Source organism: Vigna unguiculata, chromosome 3, assembly GCF_037176805.1.
Source record: "Vigna unguiculata cultivar grain cowpea cultivar isolate G323 ecotype 2 chromosome 3, ASM3717680v1, whole genome shotgun sequence".
NCBI classification, from domain to species: Eukaryota; Viridiplantae; Streptophyta; class Magnoliopsida; order Fabales; family Fabaceae; genus Vigna; species Vigna unguiculata.
This window is the reverse complement of record NC_140794.1, coordinates 47776109-47799966: the sequence shown is the minus strand read 5'-3', so window position 1 is coordinate 47799966 and position 23858 is coordinate 47776109. Positions and strand designations below refer to the sequence as shown.

Below are 23858 nucleotides of genomic sequence, written 5' to 3'. Positions count from 1 at the left end.
GCTGTGACGACAGATGCTTTTGTTTGTATAATATTGGAAAGGAACGAGGAGCATCTTCCAAATATTGGTGACACAAAAAGTTGGAAGATTCGGATTACAATAAGACATTGTCTAATAAAGAAGTTTTAAAATCTACAAGAGAACCATTTCTTTCTTAAAAAGAAAATCTCATATTACTTATCCAACGTTATTAGTTATTAAATATACTTCTTTTGGACCTATGTTCATGATAAATGGTTCTCTCACGAGATTCTTTTTGTCTGTGTTTTAATTCTTTAAAACTTTATCACTAAATTAGTATCTCACATATTTAATCTTGTTATCAGTCGATTGTTCTCAAAATAATTGTCGCCACTTGTTCTCTATAATATGGTGGCATATTTGGACTTTTTAAAGAATAATTGGTGACATATTCAATCTTTTAAAAGCAAATTTGGTGATAAAATATTTAAAGGATCAGTATATGGTTTAAATTTTGAGAAATTATTTTCCTAACTACAATTATCGAATAATTAATTAGCGTTGCCACATGCATAATTTCGGAAAACACATTTGAAATTTTCTATTTAACTATATTAAAAAACCTTCGTCGCGATTAATAAAAAAAGATAAATGTTTGAAATTGATCAAAAATATAAACTAATTCAAATATTAGTGACTTATTCAAATCAGACTTATTAAACATGTGATGAAGCGAACCAACTTGAATCAACTTAGCTAGATTTAAATATAGTTAGTATAAGGACTTTAAACTCCATTATTACCGTTGTTAAAAAGATTAAGAGTTTTTTTTTTTTTCATTCAGAGTAGCCCTTATTTATATTTTGCTACACAAATAAAATCAAATTTAAATATGCAAATTAACAAAACTAAAAAAATTATATGTTTGATATTAAAACCGTGTGAATAATTAAAGCTTATTCGTACATATATATATATATATATATATATATATATATATATATATATATAAATATAATTGATGATACCAAATATATGTATATAAGAGTTTAGCAATTCTCTTGTTCAAAGATTATTTTTCTATTTCTTTCTTGCTTTATTCATAGCGTGAAAATAATTATTTTCTTCATAATTTTAAATATATTTTTTCTAAATGTTTATTACATATTAACTAGATTAATAACCTTAGTACGTATAGATTAAGCTATTTGACAAATAAAAAGAAAATGATTAAGCTATAGTAAAAAAAAAACAAACCATATATGCATATCTTTTTATCTACAAATGCTGGTAGTTAGTATTTTGTCAGTGGAGGAGTTAAATATATAATCTATTTACCTTCTCTTCCAAACTGATTAAACCAATCTTATAACTCTCAAATATTATTAAGAAAAGTTGAATTTATAACCTCTCTCGGTATTCTCTTTCAACTTTACTCTAAACCACTTTATTATAACTCCTAATCATATATGCATACACTTTAAATTTAGTTTAAATAAATCAAACTTAGACATCATAGTTTTACTTTTCCATGGGAGGGTTGAATTTGAAATACAGTGAGTGTTGAATAAAATTACTTGAGTGATTCCATGATTTAGGTAGGTGAATGAGTTAATAATTATGTGTGGGAAGAAATAGTGGATTATGATTTAACAGAGTTGGATGGTGATTGAAATGGGGAGCACTATTGAACAGTTGAGTGAAAGGTCCTTCACATATGGAAATGGTGGATGTTGCGCCTGCCATTATAGATGAACGTGATTTCATTAATCAAATGTTTTCATTGATTTCATCACAAGATTGTGACGACCCACTTCGACTGGTCCAAGGTTTTTCTTCAAATGACTTGTATGGTACCCATTCAACTAAAAATCATATTGCTTTTCGTTTTTCCCCAGAAAAACAGAATAAACTTGAATTGATATATGATGGAATGTCACTTAATCAGTCGCTTTTGTGAATGCCGGCAGAAAGAGAAAGGTAGTAATTTTTCATGGTTCTTAATCGAGTATTCATCCCACATAAAATAATACGAATAAGATAACAACAAAAAGTATTATAAAAATAAGATAAAGAATTACTTTTGAAATTATCGTATCAACTCAACTCAACAGGTCTTTTAGGTGTACGATAAGTTCGAATAGTTTTATGTTATTGAAAGATTTACAATTTTTGTCAGAAAAATTGTACTACGAAGAGTTTGTAGTTTTGGTCCATAAAAAATTGAGTAAGTGATAGATAGTGTTTTTTGTTGAGCACTTGAGTAATAATGTTTTTTGTTCAGTAGGCCTTAAGGTACCAAACCAATGATTTCCAACAATGGTATGAGAGCTTAAGTTTTGACCAAGGGTTTCTAATCAAGGGAGGCACCTTTGAAGAGAGTGGAGTTTGTATGTAGCAAGATGCTCCTGGATCTGCGAAGAATTAATGTTGTGTCTTGCGCTAGAGAGAGTGGAGTTTGTGTGTGGTGAGATGCTCCTGGATCTGTAGAGGAGGTCGTAGTTAACGTTGGATCTACATTATGAGGATGGAGCTCGAGATCTCCAATGGTGGCGTTTTGCATGGCTCACGCGATGCTTCGTCGGTAGCGGGTGTTGCGTCATCGTGGTGTTGTGGCGGTGTCATGGCTTAGCCAAGGTGTCGTTGATGATGGATTATCGACAATGATGTGAAAGTTGCCAACAATGAGTCTAATGTGCAAGGCGGTGAGGACCGATGACAGGGAAAGATTGTCATCGTCAGTGAGTCTGTGCAGATCACCGGTGGCTAGAGTGGTTCAATCATATTTGTTGGTAGTGTGTCAAATGTTTGTTTTATAGCATGTGAGACTTTTGGTGAAGGGATGATATGTTGGTTCTCAAGTGAGTATTCACCCCAACTCAATAGGTCTCTTGGGTGTATGGGAGTTTGGGTAGTTCTGCGTCTTTGAAAGATTTACAATTTTTGCAAAAAAAATTGCATTATGAAGGATTTGTAGTTTTGATCCACAAAAAAAATTGCACTTAAGTGATAATGATTTTTGTTGAATATTTGTGGATGTATGGATGTGGACCTTGAGGTGCGAACCACGTTAGATCTGTATTTTATTTATAGTTTTTTGCTCTTAGTTATAGGTGTGTTTCCCTTTGAAGATATTGTTTTTTAGTATACAATTTCTCAACAATACTGATTTAACTTACATATATAAAATCATTTTCATTTTATCTTTCATTAAATATATAGATTTGGAATTCACACAAATAAAAACTATCATTTATCACATTTATTTACTTTTATTAATTTCTTTCACGCCTTAAAATAAAAATAAGTAATTTTTTATTTTTTATTTATATTTTAAAATATATATTTTTTGATTCGTGAAAATTTATAACATATAAACTGATGGTAGGTTAATTTATGTAAATGGATCAATTTATTTTTTAATTTACTATGGGGGTTTGTTTTATAAAAATATTACAAAAATGGATGAAGTCATAAGAGGATGCAAACGTTAACACAGGGATGTAAACTTTAACATAGTGATAAAGCTGAAATTGTATGACTTGTTATGACTTATACTCCTTTCTTTTTAAAGTGAAATCTTCTCACCAATGACAATTTTATTTATTTTATTTTTTCTGTTTCAACAACAACTTTAATTTTTTTTAAAATTTGTAAAGTTGTCCGATACACAAATATTTTACTTTGAATTTGTTTTATTGCAAACTTTTTTTTAATTATTTATGGAAATATACTTTTAATTTGTTTAAAGTAGAGTGATTTTATAATTTTTATTTTGTTATATTTTTATGATTTTTTTTTGTTTAACTAATTTAATATTTAAAATTAATTGTATTAATTGAATACATGATTTAATTAATTTTAAGACATATTTAAATAAATAATAGAAATAAATTAAAAAGTTTGCAATAAAAAATTTAAAGTAAAATCTTCATGCATTCGACTTCACACTTAAAACATAAAACTGAAGTCATCGCTCCTAATATGATTTCAGTTGCAACACCAACAAAAAATTAGCTGAAGTTGTTATTATTATAAAGACTTCGCTAAAAAGAAAGAAAGTAGAAGTTATCACACGTAGTACGACTTCAACTTCGAAAGGTATTTATCCATCTTATGACTTCATCCAATTTTGTAATATTTTTAAAAATAAATTATTTTATATAAATTAAAAAGTAAATTAATCCATCTACATAAATTAACCATAGAAGGTAGGTAAACACAAATCTAACATGATATACACTCCATACCTTATCAATCAGGAAAGGTACATTCCATAAAAGTTATTTTATTTAACAAATATTAACTTTTAAATAAAATATTTATTATTTTTCTATAATAATTTGAGAACGCATTTAAAATAGATTTTCATAACCGAAAAATATATTTTTTATACATGTAAGTCTTAAATCACCAATTTCAAGTGGAATTTAGATTTTCTGTTATATTTGTTTTTTTTACTGATTTTCTACTATGTTTTTAAAATGTATTGGTGGATACTTATTTTAATATTTTAAAATATATTAAAAAAAATTTAAGTACCAACATCTTTATATTTTTGAAAGGACAGTATAGGACTACAAAAAAAATTAGTATAGAATCTGAAAGTGTTACTAATAGCATTCATAATAATACAAAAAAATGTTATACATGCATTGAATCATAATTTTTTAATTGTGTTATAAAAATATATCAAATTAGAATGACTTATGTTACTCGTTAAATCATCATTGTGACGATAATAGTTAATAAATATTAAAAAAATAATTGTTTTATAGTTGTGAAAAAATACGATGAAATATAGCTTGACTAAGAGGAAGAAAAGGAATAATGATAAAAGCAAGAGTTTGTAACTTTAAATTCGATACGTAACTTTCTTATGTAGTGTTCAGAATTTACACAGCAGCAAAATTTAATAAACCATTTTTTATATTCAAATTAATTCATAATCAAATAAGTATATTTGCAACACTTGAATTAAGTTATTTCAGAAAATGCTAACACGAAGAAGAAGATTCCTAACTAGTGGGGATTTGCGAACATGTTAAAAGTTTTACTGAAAATATATTTATGTTTTATTGGGGGTCAGATAACATCGTTTCTAGATACATGAGAAAATAATATATATTATAATGTAAAAAATATAATATTTCAAACTAATAACACAAATACTTTAATTCTTCTAGAAAAGTGAATGTTGTTGACATTATAAAGAATAACAATGTCACATATTTGCAAAATAGTTTAAATTTTAGTTTTTTGATGAAACAATTTAACTTTATAAATGAATGATTTTCATATGTGGTTGAGCATGAGCATAAATTTGAATTGTTAGATTGATAGATATATTAATGAGAAATCACAGTATAAAATATACCTTCTTCAACTTTCTTCTTATCATCCTATTATGATGATGATGTGTGGTCCTAAAAACAGATATTATCTCCAATCGCATCACTCACATAAGCACACGTTATCTGCTATGTGTTGTCCCATCTGCTTTTATCCTCTTTTCTTCTCATTTCCACCCTTTTCAATAAAAAATATCATACTCAATTTTATCAAATTTTAACTTCACGTTTCAAAACTAATTTTAAAATTTAAAATTTGTAAATACATATAATTTCATAATAATGGAAAAATTAAATTCTGAATATATATATATATATATATATATATATATATATATATATATATATTTAATGATTTTAATCTCTATCTATTTTAAATTTTAATGGAAAAGTTCACCACACACTCAATTATCTTTACTCGTACGACTAAAACTAATTAGAATAATTTCTATCATCGCTGTTGATATTGGGTTTCCTTCATTATTATTATCATAGTTTAAGTAAATTTTTTCCATCTAACTCGAAAAATAGTGTATGCATTCATTATTTTGTTTATGTATCTCTAATTATTATTATTATTATTATTATTATTATTATTATTATTATTATTATTATAATAGAATTATCCCTCCTTTATTAATTTCTTGTTTGTTACCTAGTATAGGCCCACAATTAAATCCAGCATAGTTGTAAGCCCAAAATATTTCGGCCCGAAGTATGCAAAATATTTCCAGAAGGGATGTAGGTAATTTCTTTCTGTACCCCTACAATTTTCATGTTCATCCCATTAGAATGCTTAAAAGATGAATACAATTTTCATGTTCTTTCTACCGATGTCACTCTTGTCCGTATATTATTATGTTCTGGATGGATTCAAGAAAAAAAAAATTAGATTGTATAATCTGAAAGCTGCTTTAAAATTATACACCATAGAAGTCATTCTTTTGAATAAAAATTGGAAAGTGAATACAAATCAAAAGTTAAAAATGATTTTAATATTACATAATTCAGAATCTTGTTTTATGAAAAAATGACTTCTATAGACTATGTAAATTGAAAAAAAAAATTATGTGAAAAATAAATTTAAATTATACATCTTGAAAATAAAAAACTTTTTAGACTCCACATTAAAAAAAAAACTACTTTTAGAGTATATAATATAAACAAACTGTACAAAAATGACTTTTAATTATATAATTGAAATGTAAAAACGATTCTAACATTATATAATTCAAAAGTCAACAAAACTTTAGTATTGTACCATCCAACAACTTTATTTTATGCCAATAAATATTATTTTTTTAAATGTTCATATTTATAAAGGTTAGGAAAAAATTATGGAAGTGAAAAAAAAACTTCCCTATCAAGTAAGTCTAGCTACTTTTTTTTTTCGAAGTCAACATCAATTATTTTCATTTATATAAAACTTGAAATTTATTTTTCTCTTTATTAGTATATTACATTTGATAATTGATAATCGGTGCAATACACAGACAAGATGTGGGGAAACATATATTTTATGTATATATAAGAATATATTAAATTTTCTATTATGTCTATATTATTTAAAAATATATAATTAGTGCATCTTTTTAAAATAACATGTCAATTAGATATGAACTTATTTCATTAATTGATATATTGTAGAAATATTAAAAACAAAATTAAGTAAATGAATGAAACAATTAAAGAACATATATTTAAATCAATAGATGTTAGTGCAATTATGCCAGATATTATATTTTGTTTTGAAAATGCAAACAACAATATGAGATTAGAGAATTCTAAAAAAATTGAGATCCGGAATTTTAATAATCATTTTCAGCACAGGCAAATAAAAATTAAAAGTCCGAACTTATCATTATTCAAATTTAAAATAAATATTACCATAAATAGTTAATTTAACTCACTAAAACAACAAAATTTAACAATACATAATTAGATCATAAAATAAGTATACAAATTAAATAAAGTTATATTTTATACTAGATATTTTAAAATAAAAATATTAGAAGTATAATGTGAGGAAAAATGCAAAATGTTGTTTATTACATTAAAAGAATATTACTAATACACAAATGTTAAAAACTTCATACTTCTAAATTAAATTTATGTTAAATCAAGTTAGAATAGCATAAACGTATTCAAACTACTAAGTGTAAGACCACTAATTTCCTTTGTTAATTTTTTACCCTAAATGCAAGAGATTGCCCCATATCTGTTGGGTCTAGGGCAGGCCCATAGGGAGTCCGAGTCCCTAAACTAGCTTAATACTTCCAATCCCATTTCATTTTTAGAAAACTTTCATTCTCACGCTCTCCTTGCTTCCCAACAGAAAGCTTTGGTAGGGTTTGGTAATCTCTTGGTCAAGTTAGCTCTAAGTTCAGCTACACTTCACGTAAGTTAACTCCCAGCTCATACTAGTTCATTTCCAAGTCTCCTTTTCGTATTTCTGCTAGAGGTCCACTGTGGTAACCTCGTTCCTTTTCTGTGCCGCTGTTCCAGTTCATAAATCTGCTCCTGGAGCTACTGGGTCCGTTGGCTTAAGGGTCAAAGTCTGATATTAGGCCCTTTCCAAGTAAGGGAAGTTAGGGTTTTGTTATATTTGGTTTTCCTGCTTGCTTTGATGATATTTCATGATTGTATGGATTGTATGCTGTTGTGAGCTTATGAAATGTCTTATTACATTGTTTGGGTGGTGTTGTGGGACTATTACACGAGAGAACAGTGGTGAGCACTAGTTTTCTCACCCAAGCGAGCGTGTCTCGCCTAGGTGAGCTTAACAGAGGCTCGTCCATGCTCTTTTACGCGAGTTGTCGCTCAGGCGACCAACCCTGTTTTGAGCGAGTGGATGTCTCGCTCAGGCGAGGGGAGTCTCGCCTAAGCGAGAATGCGCAGAAGGCCATTGTTCCTGTTTGTCGAGCTCTCGCCTAGGCGAAAGGAGCTCGCCTGAGCGAGAGTCCCTCTCGCCTGAGCGACACCTTTCTGCCTAAGCAAGAACTTGGGCGAGAATGCGGCTTGTTCTGTTGTTTCTCCATTCTCCAATGTTGGCTATATGTTTGTATTGATCTTGCTTTTAAAGTATGAATTGGGTTATTATGTATGAATGAGATAATCTATAGTCTGTGATGGATGAGTTTAACATGATTTGGGGATGTTGCATGTATGAATGGTTTCATGGATTGAGAATGATAAGTTGGTATGAATTTGACATGGAATATGAATGAGGGTTGGTTATAAAGGTTGGCAGAAGATTTATATGCACGATAAGTATTTACTTGGTTGTTGGAACATGATGTGTATGTGGTTAGGACGTAATTCCATGAATCTCTAGGTGAGATCTCATGGTGGTGCCTCAGTGGTCGGGACGTAATTCCATGACCCCTGTTAGTGGGAGTTCATGGTGGTGCCCTATCTATATAATTTAGTAAGGATTCAAGGTAAGATTGCATCTTGACGCTTTAAGGAGTCAGTTAGTCTCACATAGAGCGGACTGACTCTTGTGGTGAGAGTACCAGGAGGCCTGAAACCCATTAAGGGCTAACCTTGTGTGTGGGGGTTGAGACATTGTAACACTTAGCTCGGGGGAGAGCAGCTCGGTAGAGTAGGGAATGTCCACCACAAGTACAAGCATCTGCTGAATCCGACTAATTATATGTATTCAGATGAGTCGTGTCTGAGTCTTAGTGTATTGTTTGAGAAGTCATAACATGATTGGCTGGCATGTGCGTCTTGGAATGTGAAATTGTATGCAATTGTATGATAAACTGTTTTCTACTCTAACTTACCCTTTTCTGCTTGTTGTATGTTCTGTTGTGTGGTTTTCTCTTTTTGCGATGATCATCAACTTGTTGATGTTAGCAGATGTGAGAACTCCCCGTGATCATCAGGGTGATGGAGGTTCCGCTACATAGTCTCTTTCTGGATTGGATTTTCAGCTTTCCTTTAGGGCCACAACCCATGTATTGTATTGCTTGGCACTTCATTGATTTACTGTCAATCTTTTACATCAATTGTATCTGGCATCATGATGTGTCTTGGGTTCTTCTAACATTTCTGGATATTGTAAAGAGTAGTGTTATACTCCAAGACTTGTCTCTTATATTCTATCTGTGTGGCATCTAATTAAATTAAAGTTGTTATTTAAATGTGGTGTTACACTTATAAATGAGTTGAATTAAATCATGTTGGTTCTTGCATTTATTCTATTCAATTATTTTCTAATTTAAATTTTCTCTCAAAATATACCATACATCATACCAACAAAATATGGTAAACAAATTGCATATTAATATATAACATAATATTATCCTATCCTAAATTATCGTGGCTATCAAATGTTACATATAAATATTTACAAGGTATAATATCTACAAATTTAATATTATCTTATATTTTAATACATTCACCTACTACTTTTCTTTTTATACATCAATTGTTATCAACACCACCCTGTTTCATTTTTTCCTATTCGTTCAACAACAAGTCCATTTTTAACAATCACACTTTATCTATATTTGTATTAACACCCCCACCTATCCCACCCATTTTATTTATTATTATTTTCTTCACTTACTTTCTCCCTCTATTTTATTAGTCCGGTTTCTATTTTATTAGTCCGGTTTCTCCGTCTAATTTATCCACCCATAATTTTACTTATTTTTCCATCAGTCTATAAATACTCATCTATATTTTTCTTCAATACATTATCATTCCATTCAAATACACACATATTTCCCCTCACACTGACCATTCTATCATCCGCTTAACTCCTTAACCTTTGTCAATATTTACCACTCCATCTTCTAGGTATAGACTCCTTCATCACAGGACCCAATTTTTGTTCATATATTCATCTTCTCCATTATCCATTTCTTGCATCTTTTTATGTTTAGTTGGTATAATTGATTGTGTCTCATATTTCTAAATTGATATGTTTTCATATCTTTCTCTCTCTCTCGACAAGAACCACAATCTATTATGATGTTGTGATTTATTGGGTGCGAATATTCTTATGAAAAAAGTACTAATCTACTATGATGTATGATTTATTGGGTGTGGATACTCTTATGAAAAGTACTATCTTGAAGTGATGTATTGAGAGAAACTCCGAAAAGACTATCCCGAATAAGTTAGTCGGAACTCACGTAGAGAAAAATATCTAATTGTGAAAGTAAAAAAAAAGTTATTATCTTGAACCACAATATTAAAAGAACTGAACCTTATAGATAAGGAACTTGTTTGTGTCATACTCAAATGACCTTAAATTCCTTTAATATTTATAAAAACTTGAGTAAAAATATTTTTCTTCTATACCATATCACTTTCTATTTTTAGGCTATAGTCATTTAATATATTTTTTATATATAGAGAAATACTTAATTTACATAAATTTAAACTAAAATAGTGTCATTTATTATTTTACAATTTTGTATACTGTTTCTAACTACACTTAAAATTATTGAGAGTTCAGTTTGAATGAGCCTTTTATATGGAGATGACACTAAAAATAGTATTGGCATCTACACATACTTTGAAATCAAAACTATTAATCATAAAATAGTTGTGGAAGCCAAAAGAATTCGTTAGTTATAAAAAATAATTATGTTAATTATTTCATTGCGTGTAACGGAATACATTTCTTGTAGAAATATAATCTGAATGAAAGGACTACATAATTACATCTTAAAAATGTTTAAATCACAAAAAGAATTAGAATGGTAATTTAAGAGTGACGGACATATTTTCATTATCACTCTTCTCAAATGGAAGAATAGAAAAAGTCAATCAACCTTCGCCTTTACTCAAAAGAAACAGCGGTTTCAGCACGCTGCTACTTAAGCGGTCAATCCAATTTTCTTTTTCCTCTTGAAAGGTAAAACAAAATAAACTCTTAAGTTTAGGGTGTGGGGTCAAAGAAGCATCTCATAACTTGTAAAATTTGGTCATAACAGTAAAAAACGGGGAAATTAGAAAAAATAAATGAAAAACCACCTTTTTTATCCATTTTCCATTTTTTTCCTATCGTTCTTTTAATTAAATATGTTTAGTTTTATTTAATCTAAAACTCTTTAAAATAACTAGCATAAACACAGGCGTTATCCTGTGTGTATATATTTTTTAAATATGTGTGATATTATATTAGTAGGTGATAATATTGTAATATTATTAAGTTGTTATATAAACTAAAATTATATTTATTAAAAAAATAAAGTGAAATATATCGAACAAATGAAAAAATAATCATTGATAAATAAAGAATAAGAGAAGAAGCAGAAATAGCCGAATTTATAAAAAATTGTTGTCATTTTTTAAAAAATTAAAAAATTATTATATTTAAAGGATAAAATTGGTATTTTGAAATGTGGATACAAAAAGGGGAATCCCCTTTATATATTGTTATAGATAATAAAATATTTAACTATTTTGTTGGAATATAAATTAGTTTACCAAAAAATATTAATTTTATCTTCGTATAATTACTGATTTAGTCCCCCTCATTTTTTTGGTTTAGTTTAATTTTGTTCCCTTATTATTAGTTGATTCAATTTAGTCTCCAAATTATTTAAAATGGTTCAATTTAGTCATTGTAAATTTTTTAATTTTTAAAAATTTTTAATTTTTTTTCTAAAAATTTATAATTTGCAGTTACTGTTGTGCCATGTGACAATGAACGGTCGTGACTAGTGACAATGGTAATAGTTATTTTCGATTTAATTCTCTAATTAAATCTTTTATTCAATTTAGTACTCATATTCTTTAAAGTGATCCAATTTTGTCTTTTCCACCTAGAGACCAAGTTAGTAAATAAATTTAATTATAACTTATATATACATACATGTTAAAATAATTTTTTTGAATTTATACATCAAATCACTACACCTAAATATTCAAATTATTTTATCTTTTAAAAATGTAAAAAATTTCAAAAGTAAAGAATCGCAAAGGTAAAAATATTTAAATAATTGAAAGATTAAATTGAATCGAACAATAATAAGGGAATCAAATTGAATTAAATCCAACAATTACGAAACTAAATCAGTAATTAATAATTTAATCTTATAAAATATATAGTTTAGTGTTTTACATTAATTTATAATTTTAGATCTTGATTTCACGTAAATTTACAATATTTTATATTTTAAAGTATTACATATAATTAATGTAATTACGACAATTTAATTACAATTCAATTATAAATAAACTATTAAATCTTGGTGTTGCTCGTTCAATCTGAATTTAAATCATGGGATAAGGGAAGCGAGAGAATTTTTAAAGGTATTTTAGTGACTATTCATTATATTAATTTTGGACTATTTGATTAACACAAATTGTTGCTATTACTTGTGTATTTGTTAAGATAAAGACCAAATTGTCCACTAATAAATAATCATTATTTCTATCATTCATTTAAGTTTACTTGTTCTCTTTTAGTTTTCAATAAACAAAAATTATCTACATGTTATTTTATATCTTTTCCCCTTTCTATTATTGTCAAAAAATTAGTTTATAAAAATTATATTATAAAATCTTTCTTAAGCGAAAACATAACAAAAAAACTCCAATATTCATGCATTATGATGTGAATTTCAATCAATTACAAATTAACATAAAATATAAAAGAAGTTAACTGATTACGACAATTTCACCACCTATCCTCGATTCCTCAGGGATTTTTTTCAACAAAGAATCATCTTAAAATAGTTTACTAAAATGGCAATCCGCTCTCAAAAAAAGTGTTAGAAATATTTTGGTTTACACACTTTTTCTCAGTTCAATTTTTCTTAAAAAATATATGAAATTCATCTCAAGCATTGATAAACATATAGTCAATCGGGCATATTTTTTATGTTGACTGCAATTTATTAAAAGTTTGCAATTTGAAGGAGTTTGATATAATATAGTGCCAACTCTGTCTTTAATTTTATAGTTTCTGACACGCTATATGAGTTAATAATAAATTTATAAGAAATATATTTTGACTAATTTTCTCTTAGGATATAAAATGTGATTTTTTAAATGGTTTTGAAATATTGTGAATGAAAAAAATATTAAAATAAAAAACCATTTAAAAAATTTCATTTAAAGTTTTAAAAAAAATTATCAAAATTTAATAATAAAAAAATTATTTTTCTAAATTTATTTGTACAGATAATAAAATATGTAATAAAAATTATTGGTGAATGAACAGATCACAGTGGAGAAAGAAAGATAAAAGTCTTATCTTGGTCTGCAAGGCTACGGAGTCAGTCAAATACGTTAGTTTAGGTTCACCGTGGGCCAGACCCCACTTTTGTTTCTTCTCTGCATTTTCTCCTTTGAAAATTTTACACTTCCAAACGCACATGAACACTCTCAATTCATCCCAATATATACCAATGGATACACTTACAAACCAAGCCACCACCGCTTCTTTTACCAAACCAATAACCCACAATGTCCTTCTTTTCCTCTTCAACGCCCGATTCAAACCTCGCCACCGCGAAGACGGTCCTCTCCACGGCGGCATCGGTGGCCGCCACCGCAATGATAATCCGTTCGGTAGCCAGCGAGATCCTCCCACCGGAGTTCATGTCGTACGTCAGAGATGGCCTCCGCAGCGCGCTGTCGCGGTTCTCATCGGAGACAACGATGGTGATCGAGGAGTTCGACGGCCTCGTGAGCAACCAAATCTACGAGGCGGCGGAGACCTACCTGGGCTCCAGAATCTCCCCCTCCACGCAGAGACTCAAGGTGACCAAACCCGAAACCGACGACACCTTCATCCTCACAATGGAGCGCAACGAGTGCCTGGACGACGTGTTTAACGGCGTCAAGTTTAACTGGGTCCTGGTGTGCCGTCAAGTGGAGACACGACACTTCCACAACCCGCGCGACATGAACGCCACTTTGAAATCGGAGGTTCGGTCCTTGGAACTGAGCTTCCACAAGAAGCACAAAGACATGGTCCTCAACACCTACCTTCCCTTCATTATGAAGGAGGCCAAGTCCTTGAAGCAGGAGACGAAGGCCTTGAAGATCTTCACCGTGGATTACCACTGCATGTACGGAAACCCCAACGACGCCTGGACTGGGATCAATCTGGACCACCCGGCGACGTTTGAGACGGTGGCTATGGAGCGTGACGTGAAGGAGTTTGTGGTGAGGGATTTGGAGAGGTTTGTGGCGAGGAAGGAGTATTATAGAAAAGTTGGGAAGGCATGGAAGAGAGGGTACTTGCTCTATGGACCTCCCGGTACAGGCAAATCCAGTTTGATTGCTGCTATGGCTAATTACTTGCGCTTTGATGTCTATGACTTGGAGCTCACCGAGTTGCAGACCAATTCCGATCTCAGGAGATTACTCATTGCCATGCCTAATAGGTCCATTCTCGTTGTTGAGGACATTGATTGCACTATTGAGTTTCACGATCGCAGAGCGGAGCCCACACACTTTTCGCCCTTTTCCTCTGCAAATAATAACGACAGACAGGTTTTTCCCCCTTCCTTTTATTCCATGGAAACTTGTTCCTGTTTCATGGGAGTCTCATTCACATAAAAAGACAAGTTAAAGTTCTTCTGTGACACGTGTGGATTATAGGCTGGAAAATTGGTTCTGTCCTCTTCCTTTTTTCTTTTTTTTTTAATTCGAAACAGTTTTTAGAACCACAAAGTTTGTTCTTTTTGTGATTTTGTTCTGTCTTTTGTGAGAAGGTCAATTGCTGTGCTTTTGCTCTGCCGTTTTCGTGAAAACCATATACTCGGGATGGATTTCGATCCTCCCAATCATGTTTTTGCATACGAATGGCAACGCAACAAACATGAATTGGGTCACTGTTACCCTCTTTTATTTGTGTTATTCAGGGTAGTTAAATTCTAGACAAGGGTATTCTAACTTATCTCAAGGATTTTTAACCCCACTTTATGCTCAGTCTGCTAAACTAAAGTGATTCTTTCTGGTTGTTCTGTTCTGGTGTTGGCGATCGCGCAGTGTAGTTGCTGGATGCCCAAAATTGATTTATCATGTTCATTTGTAGTTTTTCATTTTTTGCGTATGCGTTATTTTCATCCTAAAATTTCTACTAAACATGCAGGTTACACTGTCGGGGTTGCTGAATTTCGTTGACGGGTTATGGTCAAGTTGTGGAGACGAGAGGATAATAGTGTTCACAACGAACCACAAGGAGAAGCTTGACCCTGCGTTGCTCCGCCCTGGTCGCATGGATGTTCATATTCACATGTCCTATTGCACTCCCTGCGGTTTTAGGCAGCTATGTTCCAATTACCTCGGACTCAAAGAACATGATCTCTTCCCACAGATTGAGGAAGAAATTCAGAAAACCCAGGTGACTCCAGCTGAAGTGGCAGAACAGCTTCTGAAGAGCAACGACACTGAAACTTGTCTTAAACAGCTTATAGATTTCCTAAGAAAAAAGAAAGAAACACAGGAGGAGCTGGAGGCTAAAACGAAGGAACAGGAGGCCAAAGATAAAGAGGAACGGCAGAAGAAGGAGCTCGATGATGGTGGTAAAGAAGGGGTTGATAATGACGAAAAGAAAAGTACAACTTAACACTTACTGAAATTTTAGATTCGGTAGGGTCAAATAAGATTAGTCGCTAACCTAATTTTTCCATTTCGTTTAGCTCGAACTTGGATTACATATATTGTATGGTTATCTATCTTTTTCAGTCTTACTAAGATTTTCAAGAATACTTATTTATTTTACTCTTTCACTTTCTGTTTTGTTAAATCCACGGGGTGCCAATTTGTCAAACCGTCTCCACCATATTTATAGCAAGAAGAGAGATGAATGTCTATGCAGGGGAATATTTCTGTTATCTTATTTTTCATATCTCTCTTTTCTGCATTTCTCATCTTTTTTTTTTCTTTTCATCATGACATTACTTATCATATGTTTTACTTCCTATTTTTTTCTTAGTGCTTCTCATTGGTGTATACATTTCATTGTTAGTAAATGCTACTTCGTATACATTTTTCTTTGTGTTTCTTATAACAAAATTTTATACACTTATACCATACAATAATCCAAGAGACTGACAAGAAAACGTGAATTGAATAAAGATCAAGACTACTTCTACAATTTTTTTCTTCTAGTAATGGATATATATATATATATATATATATATATATATATGTATATCTTGCTTGGCTGTTGACTGAGAATTGACCCATTTTCTTTCACAGTTACCTACATAAAATACGTGATTTTTCTTAAATTGTTCTTTTATTTATCTTAAAGACGTTTGATATTAAATTTTCAAAAGACACGTGGTAATTTTTCAGGTTTGTCAGTGGTGCAGAATGAGTTTATCTAATTTGTCATGGGTTCTTTTATCAATGAGTTGTTTCGTAAAATCTTGTTTTCTTTTGGAAAGATGGATCGGGAAGAGAGTATGAAGATGAATTTGTGTAGATTTGAGTGAATTAATATGTGTATTTTTTAAATGAATTTAGAGGATAAAGTGAGTGGATTTGAAAATGAATTATGTGAAAATTAGTGAATGTTTTGAGTAATATTATAGATTAAAAAAATTATTTTAATAGATAGGATTTGAAGATTACCAAAATACCCTTAATGATAAAAATATTTAAAATACTTTTTAGATTAGTAAAAAATATTATTTAATAAATTTTAATAACAAAATAAAAAAAAGATAAATTATATTAAATTATTATTATTTTTTTATGATAATGATAATTATTTGAATTATTTATTATATATATATATATATATATATATATATATATATATATATATATATATATATATATATATCATATCATATGGCTTTAAATAGTATAGACACAACAATGTAAGTTCTTCACTCTCTTTCACGAAAAATTTCACCAACCATAAATTTTCAGCAATCTCATACAGGATTGTAACTACAAAAACAAAATAAAGAACTGCACATGAAGAAGGGGTATTTAAGTAATAGAGTGTTATCTCTCTCAAATCTTCGCATTTCACACTGATGCGAAGATTAGAAAAGTTGAGCATCTTCTATTTTTGTACTTTCTCTCTCCCTCAAATTATGCGAAACGAACACAAAAATAATTTAAAATATGTGTTTGCTAATACTTAAAAATGGTAAATCAGCAGAAGAGAACACATCGTTAAAGATAAATGATGTTGATATTTATATTTTTATAAATATATACAGCTCAAAATCTCTTGTAATTTATTTTAAGAAAAATCATTGAGTAGATAGGTCAACTAATTTTATTTTTATTTATAAAAAAATGAATAAGTGATTTATTATGTTACTCTAGTATATTTATTTAGATTTTTTCATAATAAATATATTTTATTATGAACTTTTTTATAGTCTTCCATGTTTTATATTTATATATTTTATTTTATTTTAAAAAATTTTATAATAACAAATAATTAATAGATTTTAAAATATCAAAATAGTTAGGATATCAAAATTCGTGATGATATCTTACATAGAATCTATGTCTTCCTTCATTTCTTGGGTTTGAGGTGTTAATTTTCCCTTGCCCAGCACTTGTATATGTTATTGTATTTTGAAGTAGCACATTATTCATTTATTTTATGAAAATTTGTAGAAATGGATGGATGAAATTTTGTCTTATTTTATGAGAAAACAGAATAATAATATTATAAAGATGAAACTTTGTCCGGAAATGGTGGTCGAAGTCTTTGCATAGGATGATGATCCACATGTGGTTGTCTAGATGTTAACAAAGCATAAAAATTTTGTACATTTGTGAGTAGATGGCGCAAGAACATGATTAAATATGATGTAGGTCAATAACATGGGCATATGCTATGATTTACCATTAAATTATTATTTTAGATCGTTGGATTATTTCAAACACATGACAACTTAGTGCACTCTATATACTATATTCTTTTTCTTCCTTTCTTCTCCCTCACCCTTTTTTAACAAAGCAGATACGGTCATCCATTTTCTAACCGACCACCAAAAAATATTTCTCTAATATTCATAACTAATCTTTAACTAAAGAAAGTGTTATTAATTTGTAACTATTGGCAGCAAGAGAAAGGTAAAGAAATAAAGTTGAGGTGTATGAATGAGATTAGTTAAGACATTTATGGTAACTTGTGTCTAAATTCTGCACTTGAAATTCATTTAAGTTGTGTTCACAATGTGAAAATTGATTTGAGAGAGAGAGGGAGAGTGAGAGAATGAGTTTGAGTGGATTAGAGGGTGAAGTTGGTTTTTTTTTTTTTTGTATTTTGGGGTCGATTTTAAGTCAATTTTGTAAAATTGGATTCGTTGATTTTTTTTTTTGTAAAATAGGATCAAGTCGTCAAGTGGAGTATGACATCAAAGGTGAAATTGTCTTCTACCCAACTGGTTTCTATTTTTTTTTTAAAAAGTGAAGTCGTGCTTTGAGATACCGATTTCTATTGATATAAAAACTGAAGTCGTCCTCGTACATGACGACTGCACTATTCAATTTTTTTTTAAACATTGAAGTTTTTATTTTTTTTATCCCTTGCCAGTAACTCAAGTTTAGATTCAATGGTGATAAACCATGTTGCCAATTTTTTAAAATTTCCAATATCAGAAAACTTTTCTTCTGTTCCTCATCCTTTGTATCCTTCCGATAAACTTAGCTCAACCACTTTCCTTCACCATAACCAACTTTAACGACACTAAAAGTGCAAGCATAATTGAATACGCGGGCGTTGTCATGATAGAAAACGAAGTTGCAGTTCTCAACCCACTTTTCAATTTTGAAAAAAAATAACAAATATAATCTCTAGAGAGAAGTAAAAAAAAAATTCAACTTAAAAAAAAAACGAAAAGTTAAGTCGTCATGTACGAGGACAACTTCACTTTTCATATCAACAAAAATCGACCTACCACAGCACGGTTTAACTTTTTGAAAAAAAAACCGGCTGGGTGGAAGACGACTTCACCTCTGATGTTGTACTCCACCCTAACGACTTGACCCCATTTTACAAAAAAACAATTCAACGAACCCATTTTTACAAATTTGATTTAAATCAACCCCAAAATACAAAAATGCCGGGTGAAGTGTGTGTTATTTTTTTGAAGGAAATTGAAAATGAAAATAAATGGATTTAGAGATAAAATTTGTGATAGTTAGTGAACGATTTGAATGATATGATAAATAAAAGATAAAATTTTAATAGATTAAAAATATTATAATTTTGCCCTGGTTAAAATTAACATATTCTAATTATCATTAATATAACAATAATAACTATTATTATTATTTAATAATAATATTATATATATATATATATATATGCTTATTTTCATTTTTTTAATTCATATTTACAAAAGTAATATTACTTTTTTTTTAGAATTTGTCAATGTTTGAAAGAAAAAAATCCTCATTAAAACTTTTGACAAATAATCTTAACTTGCGCGTTGGAAAAGAAAAAGAAAGTGGAGTTCCAAGTAATCTCATGCTATATGAGATGAACAAGTCATATTTATTATTAATTATTTTAACAATGAAAATGTATATTAGAAAATAATGCTAAAAAATACTTTAATAATGATGAAAGAATAATTATAATAAAATTTAATGTTTAAAATAATCTCTTACCAATATATTCAAAACAACAATATGAAGTCAACAAAGAGAAGTCGACTTCGATCAAAATGAAAGTCATTTTAATTAATAAAGAGAGAATATGAAAATAAAAGTATTAATTTTGAAGGAAGCAAAGATATTAAAATTTCCAAATTCTTAATTTTAAATTAAATTTTAAAATTATATAATTATAATTACCTAAATTACCTTTATAAATTTATTCTTTAAAATATTATCATCCATTTTTTCAATAGAAAACACATTTGTAAAAAAAAAAATTATAAAAATATATATAATGTGTGTGTTGTCCTTTTTTTTTATCCGAAAATATATACTATTACTACTTTATTGGTAAAATGAGTTGAACTTATAATGTCGCACTTTCTCTTCTAAACTCAACTAACCTTTATCCTAAACCACCTTACAACTTCCGTGTGCTGTGTTGGTGATCTAATTAATTGTTATATTATGTTATATTTAACTTTTACTAAGTAAACTTTAATATTGACTAACTTTATTAATGCTTCTGTCAACCATGGCCAATCTTTCAGACTAAGAATTTGGTCGGCTAGTACATCTTTCAACACCGATACTTCTTTGAAATTTCCTTGCTTTTCCACTATTTCTTTTACTTTTTATAAAGAGACTAGATATAAAGCTGAATCCACAATTATATGTTTCAACTTTTCAATCCTCGCCGATAATAGAACAACCCTTATTTCCCTTTCTGGAACCACATAATACTGATTTACATGTACAGTACAAAAACTTATTTCCTCCTATACAAATAACTTTTCTTCTTTATTATATTAAATCAAACCCCGCCGGATTATCCTTATTAATTATATCATATTTATTTTGACTCAAAGAGTGCCATTTTACTTTAACTTAAAAATCAATTTAATTCAATTATTTGACAGAAAACAGAAGAAAATAACAAATACGATAAATGAAATGGTAAAAATAAATAACTGACAGAGAAATAAAGTAAGCGTGATCACATTCATGAACCTTATGACTTGGAACAGATAACACAGATTTTTCCACAAACTTTTTACTCGCAATTTTTATTTAGTTTCAGTTTCCCAGTGGTCTCTGTGCACAATCAACCATTCTCATCATCACCACCACCATGTTTCCTTCCAGAGACATGGCCATGGCTTCACCCTCTTCAATCTTCTCTGCTTACGCTTCCATGACAGCTTCCATCATGCTTCTGCGTTCAATAACCAACGACCTCATTCCTCAACCAATTCGTGGATACCTTATCAACACCTTCCGCTACTTCTTCAAGCCTCGCTCCAACACTCTCACTCTCATCATCCAAGAGTACTCCAGCGGCATAGCTCGCAACCATCTCTACGATGCTGCAGAGGTTTACCTGTCCACAAAAATCACCCCCCAGAACGAGAGACTAAGCGTCAGCAAGACTCCAAAGGAGAAAAAGCTCTCCTTAAGACTTGAAAAGGGTGAAGAGCTGGTTGATTGGTTTGATGGGGTTAAACTCAACTGGAATCTCATCTGCTCAGAGTTCGAAAAGGGCAATGGTTCCTATGATCACTCCAGAAACAGCTCCACCAGAACAGAAAAGAAGTACTTTGAGCTAAGCTTTGAGAAGAAGCACAAGGAGATGGTGGTGGAAACTTACTTGCCTTTCGTTATTGACAAAGAGAAGGAGATGAAGGACGAGGAGAGGGTGTTGAAGATGCACACTCTCAACACTTTCTATGGCCACGGAGGGTTCATGTGGGATTCCATTAACTTGGACCACCCTTCAACGTTTGAGACCGTGGCGATGGAGGCAGAGATGAAGAACCACATAATGGAGGATTTGAACAGGTTTTTGAGGAGGAGGGAGTTTTACAGGAAAGCTGGGAGGGCGTGGAAACGAGGGTACCTGTTGTATGGCCCTCCTGGAACCGGCAAATCGAGCTTGATCGCAGCCATGGCGAATTACTTGAAGTTCGATATCTATGATCTCCAACTTGACAACCTAGTCACCGATTCAGACCTCAGAAAGTTGTTGCTGGCAACTGCAAATAGGTCTATTCTTGTGATTGAAGACATTGATTGTAGTGTTGATCTGCCAGGGCGCAGACATGGAGATGGACGCAAGCAACCTAATGTGCAGGTTGGTCATCATTCTTTCACTGTTTGTATTCATTCTCTACATCTGTGATAATTTTTCTCTCTTAACAACACTATTTGTTAGATTTGAATGAATGTAATAATTTCTGAAACGATGTGATGGATGCAGTTGAGTTTGTGCGGGTTACTGAACTTCATAGATGGGTTATGGTCGAGTTGTGGTGACGAGAGGATCATCATACTCACCACCAACCACAAGGAGAGGCTTGACCCGGCACTGTTGAGGCCTGGAAGAATGGACATGCACATTAACATGTCTTATTGCTCCTACCACGGGTTCAAGGTTTTGGCCTCAAACTACTTGGGCATTTCTTGGGATCATCACCTGTTTGGGGAGATTGAAGGCCTGATAGAGGGCACGCACATAACCCCGGCACAAGTGGCAGAGGAATTGATGAAGAGCGAAGATGCTGAGGTTGCACTACAAGGATTCCTGAAGGTGCTTAAGCGAAAGAAGATGGAAGGTGATGTGTCTGAGAATGATGGTTCTGATAAAACAGAACTTAACCAATCCAAAAGCTCCAAAGTTGGTTGCAAGCAGAAAAGACCAGTTTGTATCAGCAAGAGAAAAAATAGTACGGGTACTCAGAGAAGAACAAGAGCACGTACTTTGCAATAAACTTAGAACTTTTTTTTTGAAGGGTCTAATAGTGTTGTGTCTACTATATAATGTTGGTGATGATGTTCTGTAAGTTTTAACTTTTTCTTTGATGTTCTTGTTGTCAATGTGACATAGTATGTGATTTAGAGGGAATGTAGCATAGTTTTAGTAACAATGGCAGTTGAGCAGATGAAAGAACCTCCCACTTTCACCATATTGCTTTGGTGCTTAGAAATGTAAACAAGTGTGGAGAAATGATGGAGGAAGATGACTGATAACAATGTTTTTAATTAGATTTAAGAATGATAACAGTGAAGAACATTTTCATCTACAAAATGATTCTCCAATTGTGTGGAGAAATGTATCCAACAACTCAATGCACACTTGTTTGGTATGTTATCTTTGGCAATATTAGATGGGTGATAATTTCATCTTTACTACAATATCTTGTTGTTGTGAGATTGTTCATTACTTTTTTGGCACTTCTCCTGATATAAAATTCCATACTCACAAATCTTTATTCAAGATCTTCCACTAAAGATGTTTTAACCAAAAAAGTTAATATATTTTTTGAATAAGACTGAAAAGTGGAAATAATTTAAAAATAATCAAACCATTAGTGTGTACTTGGAAAAAATATAAATAAAATTAAGATATTTATTAAATTAACTTAGTTTAGACTATAATCAATAGCACAATTACCATAAGTTTAATACTTATATGAAAGGATTTAAGTTACTTAATTCTATTATCAGTTCTCAATGTACAAGAAAAGTTTAAGTGATTATCAACCTTCTTCTTTTGATAGATTATTTTAATGTAATATTAATTCATGTAATTTATAGATAACTTTAATGTAAAGGTTTTGGATATGATGATTATTAAAAATGTATTAAAAGTATGAAAATTATTTTAGGATTATTAAAATTAATTCTCTCTTCTCATTTCATTAAAGGTAATATGGTATTTTAATAAATGACTTTAAAATATTAAAAGTTTGATAACAGTTGGTTGTATGATAAAAGTTACGATCTTAAAAAAATGAAAGGTAATTCGTACTGGACAAATTGTATATCATCAAAATATTCGTCAAAAAACTTTAGCAATAGATTCAGATAAAATCTTGAATGATTCTAATAATATAGTTTTTGAGAATCATATTAGAGTAGTTTTTTGGATTGTATTTAATTGTAAGGAACAAATTTATTGTTTTTTTTTTTTAATTAGTAACT

At 30.3% G+C, this 23858-nt stretch overlaps 2 protein-coding genes across 2 annotated transcripts; both read left to right on the top strand.

Moving 5' to 3' along the window:
- Window positions 1-13685: 13685 nt before the first annotated feature.
- LOC114176043 (AAA-ATPase At3g50940-like) lies at window positions 13686-16141 on the top strand. Its single transcript, XM_028060947.2, has 2 exons — window positions 13686-14783; window positions 15385-16141. Exons 1-2 carry the CDS (start codon window positions 13749-13751, stop codon window positions 15859-15861), a joined length of 1512 nt encoding a protein of 503 aa, XP_027916748.2. The 5' UTR covers window positions 13686-13748; the 3' UTR covers window positions 15862-16141.
- Window positions 16142-20905: 4764 nt separating this feature from the next.
- Window positions 20906-23069, top strand: LOC114174963 (AAA-ATPase At3g50940-like). Its single transcript, XM_028059699.2, has 2 exons — window positions 20906-22008; window positions 22135-23069. The coding sequence occupies exons 1-2, from the start codon at window positions 21010-21012 to the stop codon at window positions 22642-22644; spliced, it is 1509 nt and encodes a 502-aa protein (XP_027915500.1). The 5' UTR covers window positions 20906-21009; the 3' UTR covers window positions 22645-23069.
- The last annotated feature ends 789 nt before the right edge of the window (window positions 23070-23858 follow it).